Source organism: Dermacentor albipictus, chromosome 8 (genome assembly GCF_038994185.2).
Source record: "Dermacentor albipictus isolate Rhodes 1998 colony chromosome 8, USDA_Dalb.pri_finalv2, whole genome shotgun sequence".
Classification (NCBI taxonomy): domain Eukaryota; kingdom Metazoa; phylum Arthropoda; class Arachnida; order Ixodida; family Ixodidae; genus Dermacentor; species Dermacentor albipictus.
This window is the reverse complement of record NC_091828.1, coordinates 87870001-87882108: the sequence shown is the minus strand read 5'-3', so window position 1 is coordinate 87882108 and position 12108 is coordinate 87870001. Positions and strand designations below refer to the sequence as shown.

General features: G+C 47.1%; 1 protein-coding gene across 1 annotated transcript in view; it reads right to left on the bottom strand.

Annotated features, from left to right (window-relative positions):
• Positions 1–12108, bottom strand: part of LOC139049280 (fatty acid synthase-like) — a 140300-nt gene that overhangs the window by 48382 nt on the left and 79810 nt on the right. Inside the window, exons 19-21 of the mRNA XM_070524657.1 lie at positions 9264–9593; positions 5003–5122; positions 1236–1591 (exon numbers count right to left, since the gene is read on the bottom strand). Of these exons, the coding sequence (XP_070380758.1) occupies positions 1236–1591; positions 5003–5122; positions 9264–9593 (806 nt within the window). The remainder of the gene's footprint in view (positions 1–1235; positions 1592–5002; positions 5123–9263; positions 9594–12108) is intronic.

Below are 12108 nucleotides of genomic sequence, written 5' to 3'. Positions count from 1 at the left end.
CCGCTTTGAATGATCTAATAGATGCTTTTTACATAACCGCAATATATGTGCTTGATGCAGAGCTATGAATTCGTAAACTTCGTGCTGCTATTCTCCTTCTTCAAACTGTCGTATATTTTAAGATATTTTAAACAAAATTCAAACCCTAAATCGAAATTCCGCTTCCAACAGTCACTAGAATTTGCCTTTCTCTCTCATCTGCAACACATTTCAATAAAATCGGTCCAGGGGTTATCTCATAAAAACGTTTTTGCGCTTTACATGTATTTGAATAGGCCGCGTCGGAGTTGGGCCCGAGCTAACGCTTCATCTTAACGTTCCTTCTCAGCAGCTGTACGCATACCGCGCTGTGGTGCGCCCACAGACTGGGCTGAGCGAAGCGTACAGCGAACGTCCAGTTAAGTCAGTGCAATTCTTGCTTACATCGTGCTGACAGAAGCCGGCGGTGTTTCATTTCCATCCCTTTCCCATCTCGCGCGCACCGCCCAGGTGCGACGGCTGCCACGCCGCGCCGGCGGCTCTCTTCGCCTCCCGAGTCACCTTCAGCCGACCTGTTTAGACACGTTGCCCTTAGTGAAACGCTAAAGCTTGTTGTCGCTTCCGATGCTTCGCCTACAAAAAAAAGTGCGAATGTTTCTTTTTTCACGTATATTTTCTTCCTGATTGCTCAAGGGCTACCACTTTTTGCTGCTTGGAACGTGACGTAGCCAATGCACTGTTGTGCGCGTTGAGCGCTCAGGTATTCGAACTTCGACGCGAATTGAGCGCGATGGGTTTGCGGCGCCCCTGTTGCCCTTGTCGGCTTGCGCTACAACGTTTTCCAAGTGCATAAATAAATTTGCGCTGGTCAAGAAGAGTTTAATTTATCCAACTATATATATATATATATATATATATATATATATATATATATATATATATATATATATATATATATATATATATATATATATATATATATATATATATATATATATAAGGGGGTTTAGACGACGAATTTTTTGGAGGACGTATTCACGTTTCCGGCTGGTGGACCAGCCTTCGACAGAATACAGTACCGCGTGATACTGTACTCTGAGGAAGCCTGGGCCACCAGCCGTAAACGTGAAGTAAATACATTTCCCAAAAAAGTTCATCGTCTCTTTCCTGCATAATATATATATATATATATATATATATATATATATACATATATATTTGTTCGTCGATGTGTGCATATGATAAGCAGGGCTCACCTCGAGCATGACCTTTCCAATGTGCTTTCCGGAGGCCATGAAGCGGAACGCCTCCTCGGCCCGGTCCCTCGCGAAACGAATGGCGTCCAGCGGTCGAACCGCGCCCGTCGCGATGCCCTCGCCCAGAAGTCGCCGCACGCGACGCATCTCCTCCGCCGCGTGCGGGCCGTCGCCGTAGAGCGACTCCAGCAGGACGCCGTACACGACGGCGCTCTTGAGGAGCACGGACATCCCGAGCGGCGAGTCCCTGGACATGTCGAACTTGCCGATCTCCAGGAAGCGGCCGCGGGTCGCCAGGCAGCGCACGCTGGCCTGCAGCTTCTCGCCGGCGAGCGAGTTGAGCACGAGGTCGACACCTGGTCGGCAAAGTGCGTTGGTGACAGTTAGAGCCGCGAACCTAATAAGCACAAGGTCCCGGTATACAGGAAGGTTTGTTTCATATAGACTGAAACTGATGCTCCAAATCCATTATTTCTGAAAATTATTCGCAGGCACCATTTTCTCCGTTTCTATATGATTCCCGGTAAGCGAAATACACGCTTCCCGCCGTTTCTACCAAGCTTGGATAACGTGAGTCAAGCCTTCTTCTGATACCTACTTCAACATCGCCGCTAATGTCCTTAATATACCTTGTCTCACGTCAAAGCAGCGTCCTCTTTCACCGTGCGGCGCATAAAAAAGTCCAAGAGACGAAGCATCTGTACTACCAAACAGGCAAGTGGATTGTTGCGATGCTTTCGGGAACGGTATGAATTTGCGTTGCTTGGACGTGGAAAGAGACATGGAATATTAGACCTAGAGATGATGGCCATTCTGGTGGTCATTCTTGTGGCCATCCTTAAGTGGGTGACGCGATATGGCCTGACTCATGTCCCCTAAATGTGCAAGAGCTGAAATTATAGCGCATTTGTGAAACTGCATACTTGAAGCGCAAAAAAACACGGGGAGAGAGGAAAGGAAGATCAGACGGGGCGAGCGATGTCCTGTCTCGTCTTCGTCTGATCTAGGTGCGGTAGAAAAGGCGGGTTGCGCGCAGTTCACCTATTGGAAAGCAATTATAGAGGGCTATAAAGGCTGAATAATAATTTTGAGAAATAATAACCTCACAGCATCAGCTTTTATTTGATTTACTTTATTTTATCAGCGTTTATTGAACAACCAATGTATGTATGCATCCTGTATGTATTATGTACGCATTAGAGGGGCAGAAATTCCCATTGGAAAATTGTCACATGGTGCGCACCATTCTCTGTAATGCGTAGTTATTGTGCCCTTGAAACCAAGACTGCCGTATTTTCAGAGATACGCAACTGCAATGAATACCACACACTCTAAGACGATCTGCCCCGTAAATTCATTTTCTACTGCCACTCGTGCGCTTCGTCAATGAAACAAACGTGCTGTAGTGTTTTTTTTTTCACGCATAATTTGCCCACGGACAAGTCCGGCTTCGTTCCAATGTGTGCTCCTCAGAAGCTTCTCGCTGTTGCTGCGGACACGATTCTCTGGTTGCTTTCGTTACCTGCGCGTTTTTTGCGCGCATGCTCTCGCCTGCGTTCAAACTGCGCCCCGCGAAGGCCAAATCTAAAGGCGCCAAGCGTCTCTGCGCGCTCGCTTGCCCGCGAGACTTTCTTAAGGATGTTCTACGCCGCTTGTCGATTCATGCGTTCTTGGCGTAATGGTTTCAATACCGGGACTCTGTACACAGCGTCGTGCTCTCAAATTATGCCACCGAACAAGTTTAATGGTGTTTATTTACAAATAAGCATGATGCTTAAAATGATGAGCATACCGAGTTTCGAAGCCGCTTGAAACCACAAGAATGAAGTTTAGGTAAATAATTAACGATCACTTTCATGTTGGCAGGCCAAATATCGCGTCGGAGGCTGTTGCGCTCACATGTAGGCGGCGGTAAGCGTACAGACATTTGTGCATTCACAGTAATTATAGTCTATATGATGCTACGGGTCCTTTGGGGCACGAAAAAGAAGGACGAACGACACGGAGCAAAAAATGAATCCGGGCACCTAAGCCGAAGGATGACGCGCATTAGAAAATCTCAATTGGGTACGTGGTATTTAGGTATGTGGAGATCGATTTGGCGCGGCACCTTAAGTTTGTCAGATGTGCGCGAATGTTCTCGTGAACGGTCTCTGTGTGGCAACTTGCATGTGAAAGGTATGTCACAAGATGTCCGCAGAATGTATACGTTCACATTACTTTTATAAATCCCAAATATGAGGAAACGTTTGGCTGCGTAAGAAGAGTGGATCCGCAAATACAAGTGTATGTGTAATGAAAAGCTCGCATAAGTAAACGTCCTCATGCGGCCCGCATTCTTACGGACGTCGCCCCCTTTCCTGCTTGTCTGTTTGTGTCTCTGATAATTCTCCGGCGAACCTGAGTCAAGGCCTGTGTAGTCCATGGTCGAATAGGTTGAAGACAGGGCTGCTGTGCTGAGGGGATCAGTATTCGAATCATATAAACAATAGACCATTTTCACACTATCAATCAGGTGACAGAGAAATGTGCGGAATATAACCAACACTTATAGGTAGCTTTCAGTGATTACGAGAAAGCGTTTGATTTACTCGAAACCTCAGCAGGCATTACGGAATCAGGGTGTCGAAGAGCCATATGTAAAAATACTCAAAGATATAAATAGCGGATCCACATCCACCATAGTTCTCCATAAAGAAAGCAACAAGATCTCAATAAAGAAGGGCGTCAGGCAGGGAGATACGATCTCTCCAATGCTATTCACAGCGTGTTTACAGGAGGTATTCAGAGACCTGGATTGGGAAGAATTGGGGATAAGAGTTAATGGTGAATACCTTAGTATCTTGCGATTCGCTGATGATATTGCCATGCTTAGTAACTCAAGGGACCAACTGCAATACATGCTCACTGACCTGGACAGGCAAGGCAGAAGGGTGGGTCTGAAAATTAAGCTGCAGAAAACTAAAGTAATGTTTAACAGTCTCGGAAGGGAACAGCAGTTTACGATAGGTTGCGAGGCACAGGAAGTGGTACCTGCCCATCAACTTAGGGCAGGTAGTGACCGCGAATCGCGATCATGAAACTGCAATAATCAGAAGAAAAAGAATGGGCTGGGGTGCGTTTGGCAGGCATTCTTAGATCATGAACAGTAGGTTGCCATTATCCCACAAGAGTAAAATGTATAACAGCCGTGTCTTACCAGCACTCACCTACAGGGCAGAAACCTGGAGGCTACCCGCCGTGGTTGCTCAGTGGCTATGGTGTTGGGCTGCTGAGCACGAGGTCGCGGGATCGAATCCCGGCCACGGCGGCCGCATTTCGATGGGGGCGAAATGCTAAAACACCCGTGTGCTTAGATTTAGGTGCACGTTAAAGAACCCCAGGTGGTCAAAATTTCCGGAGTCCTCCACTACGGCGTGCCTCATAATCAGAAAGTGGTTTTGGCACGTAAAACCCCAAATATTATTAAACCTGGAGGCTTACAAAAATGGTTCTGCTTAAATTGAGGACGACGCAACGAGTTATGGAAAGATGAACGGTGGGTGTAACGTTAAGGGGATAAGAAGAGAGCAGATTAGGTGAGGGAACAAACGCGAGTTAATGACATCTTGGTTGAAATCAAGAAAAAGAAATGGGCATGGGCCGGGCATGTAAGGAAAAGAGAAGATAATCGATGGTCATTAAGGGTCACAGACTGGATTCCTCTATCACTTTCCCTCCCACCCGCCACTTTCTCGAGAATTTTCTTGCGCACCCTTTCCACTTACCTCTGCCTTTGGTTTCCCGCAACACGTGATCCTCGAAGGACAAGTCGCGAGAGTTTGCGATGTTCCTCTCTTCAAGCTGCGGGAAGCGGCGCAGAAGAAACTCCCGCTTCTCCTGGGAACCTGAATACGCGTTACAAGACGAGTATGGTTAAGGGGATACTCTAGAGAAAGAGATAATTGAGTTGTATTCGAGCACTGCCCTTCTGCAATGTGAAAAAAACACGTGACTCTTGGGGCATATTCACACCGGCGATTGACAGAAGTGATGCGACGAGCCTCGACTAGCGACCAAGAAGCGAACACTCTAATGTTCTCTAATGAACTCCGATGTTCTCTAATGGCAAGCTACCCATTTCCCACCAGCACATGGAAATGTCTCGCCACTGACTTGCTTCACCTCTGCTTGAACCACCATCACCTCCTTAAAAAAAAAAATTATGGCGTTTTACGCACCAAAACTACTTTCTGATTACGAGGCACGCTGTAGTGGAGGACTCTGAAAATTTCGACCACCTGGGGTTCTTTAACCTGCATCTAAATCGAAGTACACGGGTGTTTCCGCATGTGTCCCCCATCGAGATGCGGCCGCTGTGGCCGGGATTCGATCCCATGACCTCGTGCTCAGCAGCCAAACACCATAGCCACTGAGCAACCACTGCGGGCAAAAAAAAAGAAGAGTGCCAGTGCATGTAGACGTAATGCTCAGCGCTGCTTAGTTCTGTGGGTTTGCAACTGCGCACTGAAAAATTGACCAGCGAGAGACTGATCCAAAACGTTCGCCTTTCGACTAACTAACTCGCCCTAACTCAGGGAGTCGCAGGTTCGCATAAGCCCTTACTGCGAATGAAGGCTTTAAAAGCACAAGCAAAAAAAAATAAAGCACACGAAACAAAGTACGGGTGGCGACGCCACTCCGGAAGTCCCGTACCAGAGCGCTGTGAGGTAATCAACGTTGGCGGTGTCTGCACGGGCGTAGCAATTATTTATACATGAAGGTCAATTAGATTATAATCTAAGCGAGCCTAACGCTGAACTTTTCAACAACTTTTACTACGTCACGAGTGCTCAAATGCGAAAAGAAATGCTTTGACGTCTGTGACGTATACCACACTCGCCTGCCAAAGCGCGGGGTTCACCACGATGTTCCGCAAATGTAGAGCGTTGATTTTCAATTTCTCTTAGAATAATCCATTTCTTATCACAAACGTAAGTGAAAGGGAGTTATGAAAGAGTAATTTATCGTGTCAAACTGATTTGGCATTTCGCTTTATGGAGGATTAAGCAAGTTAAGCCCGTGCGCGCGCGCAAACAGAACCTGAGTGATTGTTGAGGCGGTAAAAGGAAACGTGTGCGCACAACAAAACGCTGAGCTGCTCCGACCTGTGTTCGGCAAAGCAATATTTAATGAGACACCAAAGCGAAACGCCGAGTCAGATAAGGCTGGCAACCCGCCGTGGTTGCTCAGTGGCTACGGTGTTGGGCTGCTGAGCACGAGGTCGCGGTATCGAATCCCGGCCACGGCGGCCGCATTTCGATGGGGGCGAGATGCGAGAACACCCGTGTACTTAGCTTTAGGTGCACGTTAAAGAACCCCAGGTGGTCAAAATTTCCGGAGTCCTCCACTACGGCGTGCCTCATAATCAGAAAGTGGTTTTGGCACGTAAAACCCCACAATTAAATTTTTTTTTCAGATAAGGCTGGCAAGGTGATTTTTGGTAACAACTTCATTTGTGGTCCTGCGGAGCTTTCGCCGACGGGACCTCGGGTCTGCCACGTGGGTCATGCCTCGCGGGCCTGCCGGACGGGCCCAGAGTTGGTCGCCGAGGCTGGGCGCTCTGCGCAAGGCAGTAGGCCCCACCGCAGGCGCAACATTGTTTTCGTTCCTTCCGCGGAAATGGGTCAATGAGTGCGCGCGAAATCTGCGTTATCCTTGCTCACGGTGCGGGCAAGACGCCAGCGGTTTTCGTTCTCTCGCATGTCGCGAGCCGTCGAGGTCACAACGTTTGCTTCCAATCGTGAATTCCCCAATCGCGAATTTCTCGCCCAAACCGGAACGTTGGTGCGCAGCGTGGCGTGACAGATTTCAAAACAGTTTACCGTATTTTGGCTTGCTTTAAAAAAAGGCCCGGTGTAGCAGCATCGCAACGATCGAGCGAGCGGAAGGGAGCGAGTGTTAAAAGCCGCGCTTTTCCGCTCGCCACGTGATCACGGTGTGCGTCATGGCTTCATGATGCGCACGCACGCTGAGAAACTAAGCCTAAGTTGGTTTGTAAAAAAAAACGCTATTCGCAAATTATACTGGGTGCTCTGAGGCTGGTAAGAATTTTGCGCATGGCTGCCATGTCCGAAAATTTTATACGAAGAACTATGATTTATAATGACATGTCAGTAAATTTTTAAGGTAGCGTCAGGAATTCCTTAAGTAAGGGGTGCGCTCTTAGAATTTCGGTAGCTTTCCCTGTAAACACTTGGGAGCAGAGATGCATTTCTTTTCTTCTTTCTTTTTACTCGGTATTGATGCCACCGAATTAGATGAGGTCTGTTGCGTTGAAGATGTATAAGTGAGAATGGGCGGACTGCATGAAGCAGATTTTTTAAATGCGCAAGCATTCAAAAAAGTCAACTCAACTATCTCAACTCAACTCAACTATGTCAACTCAACTGAGGAAAACCGTCGTTGACGCGTTGCGCGTTCCACTTTGCAAAGAAAATATTGCATGCACAGAAATAAACCAACGAAACAGAATGAAACCAGATGGTCGTACACGTAAATAAGCGACAGTTAGTGTCGAACCAGCGAAATCTTGATTGAAGGTCAGGTATCTAGCCCTCGTATTCAGAAACGCATCTTGAAGCCCACGTTTGACTTGATTTCAATGACACCTATCGTGAACGTACCTAATGACACGCAATGAGCGGCTCGGGCGCCTTCGTACCAGGCGTCATTTATATCAAGCCAAGCACGGGCTTCAAGGTAAAATGGATCTCTGCATATGGGTGTTATCACCACACTGCCCGTCCGCGGCACAAAGTCACGTGTCATGTCGTGATCCGTTACCGCTGCAACGCGGCGGCGATAGCGCTGTTATATTACCTCACACGCTACACTGCTCAATGTCTGGTGCTCCTCGTTCTGGAAGAAGCAGCGGCATTCAAACGCAAGGCAATTGATCATAACAGAAGAAACGCAAGAACTAAACAATAAATGAAGAATAACACTGTCTATTTTTTTTTAAAAACGAAACATCACTCTGTCACGCGTACATCCTCTTGGGTATTTAATAATGTGCGTGAGCATTGCTACTACTCGCCTCTTCTTCGCCTTATGCTGGTCTAACTAATGTCATAGCGTTGCAAGCACGCTTCTCCCTTTCTCTATACGGCTTTCGCGGTGTTTCTCGCAGTGATACCAAACAGAGCAGCATCAGACCTTCTGCAAACATTTTTTTTTTTAATATAGAAAAATTAGTCCTCACATTGGAACCGCGTTTACAACTCGGTAACTCGGCAATAAAAGATTATGTATTTGTATAAGTTGCATCGATTGAGATAACTAAAGTAGAAACATTTATTTCACTAAACACCCCTATAACATAAACCAAGCATTGGTGGGTAGGAGCTTTGTAAAGCTCTCCTAACCATTTCACCATCGTAGCCATATAAAGTCACGTTAACTGATATACCGAACTCGCCCGATTCAGGTGCTCCAACAAAAGCGGTATAGAGACCCGTTATATCAATGTTTGACGTCGAGTTGCAGATTCATAAATTTGATGTTTCAGTTGCTTTGGAACTTAACGAATTTCCAAAGTTCTTGTTAAATTTTGGACAGCCTATTCTGTTCTCTACGGTCGGTAGAATTCAGCGTTGTTTGTCTTTTCTTTGAATACAACAAATTTTATTCAATAATTTCTGTGGTTGAGTAACAGAGTACACCTATATTTAACATCTATTCGAATAGGGAACACGGATTTGCCAGAACACGGATTTGCCAGTAATATGGAAACACAGCTTTTGCGGAACCCTTGTAAACAACGCAACAAATTCACTTATGTAAAATGACACATCTAATTTGTCCGCTTTGAATGATCTAATAGATGCTTTTTACATAACCGCAATACATGTGCTTGATGCAGAGCTATGAATTTGTTAATCTCCTGTGCTTCGACACAGTTGTCCGTCTTTGCTTAAGAAGATTTCTGCACGAGTAGACCTGCATGACATTTCTTTTTTTTTTCTTCCACCAGCACTCGATACTAACCGACGGTAGTGAAGACGGTGCATCGCATGGACAGTGCGACCGAGATGGCCGCCTGCCCTACGCCTCCGCTGCCGGAGTGAACCAACAGGGACTCTCCCGGTCGCATGTCGCCCTTCACGATGAGCGCGTAGTAGACCGTGGCGTAGGCCACGGGCACCGTGGAGGCCTCCTCGAGGCTCCAGGACTCCGGCACCTCCCACAACGACTCCGGGCTCGCGGCCACGGCCGTGGCCATACCCATTCCGGACGTCAGGCCCATGACCCGCCGACCCTGGGGATCTCGGCCAGCGAACTCCAGACCCACGAGGCACTGGAAGGTAGCCACGTGATCTGCGCATCGCCGGCAGAGCATAGACGTCACAGATTGACGATCACCCGCCGCTGTGTGGCTGAATGCACGGGTGGGGAGCGATGGGAAACCTTCGTCGTTAGTCGGGGCCCAGTGAAAAGGTAGGGAGTTTCAGCGGAGCGACGATTGCGCTCAGCTACGGTGCCATTTCACCTGCTCAACAGGCTGCAGAGAAACGCGTTGATCTCTATTTTTTTTTTCATTTTTATCAAGCGCGTCTGCCAGAGGCGGGAGCGAGGCGCAGATAGCTTGCCTACAAAATTTCAAAAACTGGTGCCCGTCCCTGCGCCCCCCCCCCCTTCATTGGGACAATACGAGAACGACGCCGGCGAAAGTGTCACCGACATCATTCTTGCGCTTCAGTTTTCCATATAACTGCCATCTCAATAAAAACAGCTATCCCTAATATCAACCTACAAAAATTCGTATTTAATTTGGACTAAATTATTGGCATGGATACTGCAGAGAAATTTGCGGAGAGGGTGGAAGAATACCTTCTTATGCTATACCATGCGTTATATTTGCTTATCTTATATCTACTTATGTTTTATGTTTACTTATGAGGCTTGCGATTTGTTTGTTGCATCGGTTGTATCGGATGTTGTACCGGATGCTGTTGTATCGGTTGTTGTTGCTGATGTATAGTTCGATTCATTGTACATTGTACTCCTACGTGTACCTACCCGTCTACTCCCTGTAATGGCCTGTTTAAGGCTGACACTGTTTTTCAAATAAATAAATGCATACATAGATATTAACCAATGCTCAATAACAAAAACAAAAAGTTCGGCAGCATGTTACATTCCTGCAACACGTGAAGGCGTAGACCTACCGGTCACGTGGTAATGCGCAGTCTCGCATCGTCGCGTCGCTGCTCTCGCAGTTCACTCTCTTCGGCTCGTTTTCGAAGCATAGCTGCGGCTTCACGCGCTCGTACAGCGGGATAAGACTCGCGCCAGAAACGTTTCTCTTCGACTTTACGTTGCATCATCTCAGCAGAGAATTGAAACGCATGCTGTTCTGTGTGTTGTATGAGTAATTTGAATGAATACATGGACCGTTCGCTTCACTTCGCATAGCGCCTGTAGCCTCAGCCTCACGGGGGTGTGAGCCATTGCATTTTTTGCTTGCTTGCGGGGATATGAGCCATTGAGAAAGTCACCTGTATGTGTTTTTTGTTTACTACTCGATTATAGGTCGCGTTTCTGTACGTTGTATGCGCGATTTCATTGAATGTATGCACCGTTCGCTTCACTTTGCTGAGTGATGCTAATATCTGCATTACGTGAGGTATGAGCTATCTCATTTTTCGCTTGCTTGCGGGGGGTATGAGTCATTGCTAATGATGGTAGTTTTCTTTTTACCATTGGACCGGACGACGGGTTTCTTTCTTTTTTTTTTCAATACCATCAGGGGTATGAACCACTTAAGGCTTTCGCTTTAAAACCTACTAATGCAACTTTTAAAGCACATAGGAAGAATAGTGCACTTGTATCATTCGTCAATGCTGTCATCGTTATCATCTTCATTCAAAAGATGGTAAGGGCTAGCAGCACTGAAAAGGAATAAGCTCATCTTCAGCTTAATTTTTGTTCAGTGCCGGACGAATGCCTCTCCTAGTGATCTGTAATTACCCATTTCTTGCATCAGCTGTCATCACTGCCCTTCCACTAAGTATAGTATTACATGACCTAATAGCAGGCCGTCCTTGGGTGTCTTGTACTAATTGATTATACTTCGCTCCACGTTAAGTCACAGTAACGGCGTATAACATGTTTGCACTAGCTATCAGGCATCGAACATTATCATATAAACGTATCAGCGCGACGAAAGCTATGGTGCAACAACAGCAGGAGCAAGCACGTATGTGGTCAAAGCGAACGACTCACAGATTTTGCTCTTCCCTGAGCCGACGAGATGTAGACAGGTGAACACGACAATGCCATCACGCTGCAACCGCCGCTAATCGGCTTACAGGCAACTAATATCCGTAACTTATCCCAGACCAGCTCAGCGGACCCTCTATTGTTAATGAGGCGTGCGGTGGTTAGGCGGGGATTACGTCGAGGAGATAAGCGGTGAATCGCGTCTGTGCATCTTGACAAAGAATCCAAACACGAATGCCCAACGACACCGCATCGGCGCACGCAAGTGGCTCTCTCGATGGCGCCTGATGTAGGGAAACTGCAAACACTTCCGGGTATTCGCTCACGATGACATCGAAGCCAAGCCGCTGCTGTTTCGCGTGGCACAACCTCTGTATCCCTCTGGCACAACGCTGTACCCGGAGTGCCGACCCCATCCTTGAGAGTTGGCGTCATCTTCCAAAAAAAAAAAAAGATGTTCTTTCTGCACATACATCTGTAGGTTCAGCGTAGAAAGAAGCCGCACTCGTATGGGCATGTGGGTGGGAAAACACTGGGTGAGGCTGCGCATAATAAAAGCCGCATGGTTACGGCATTGCATAATAAAACCTGCATTGCCACTACGGGCGAG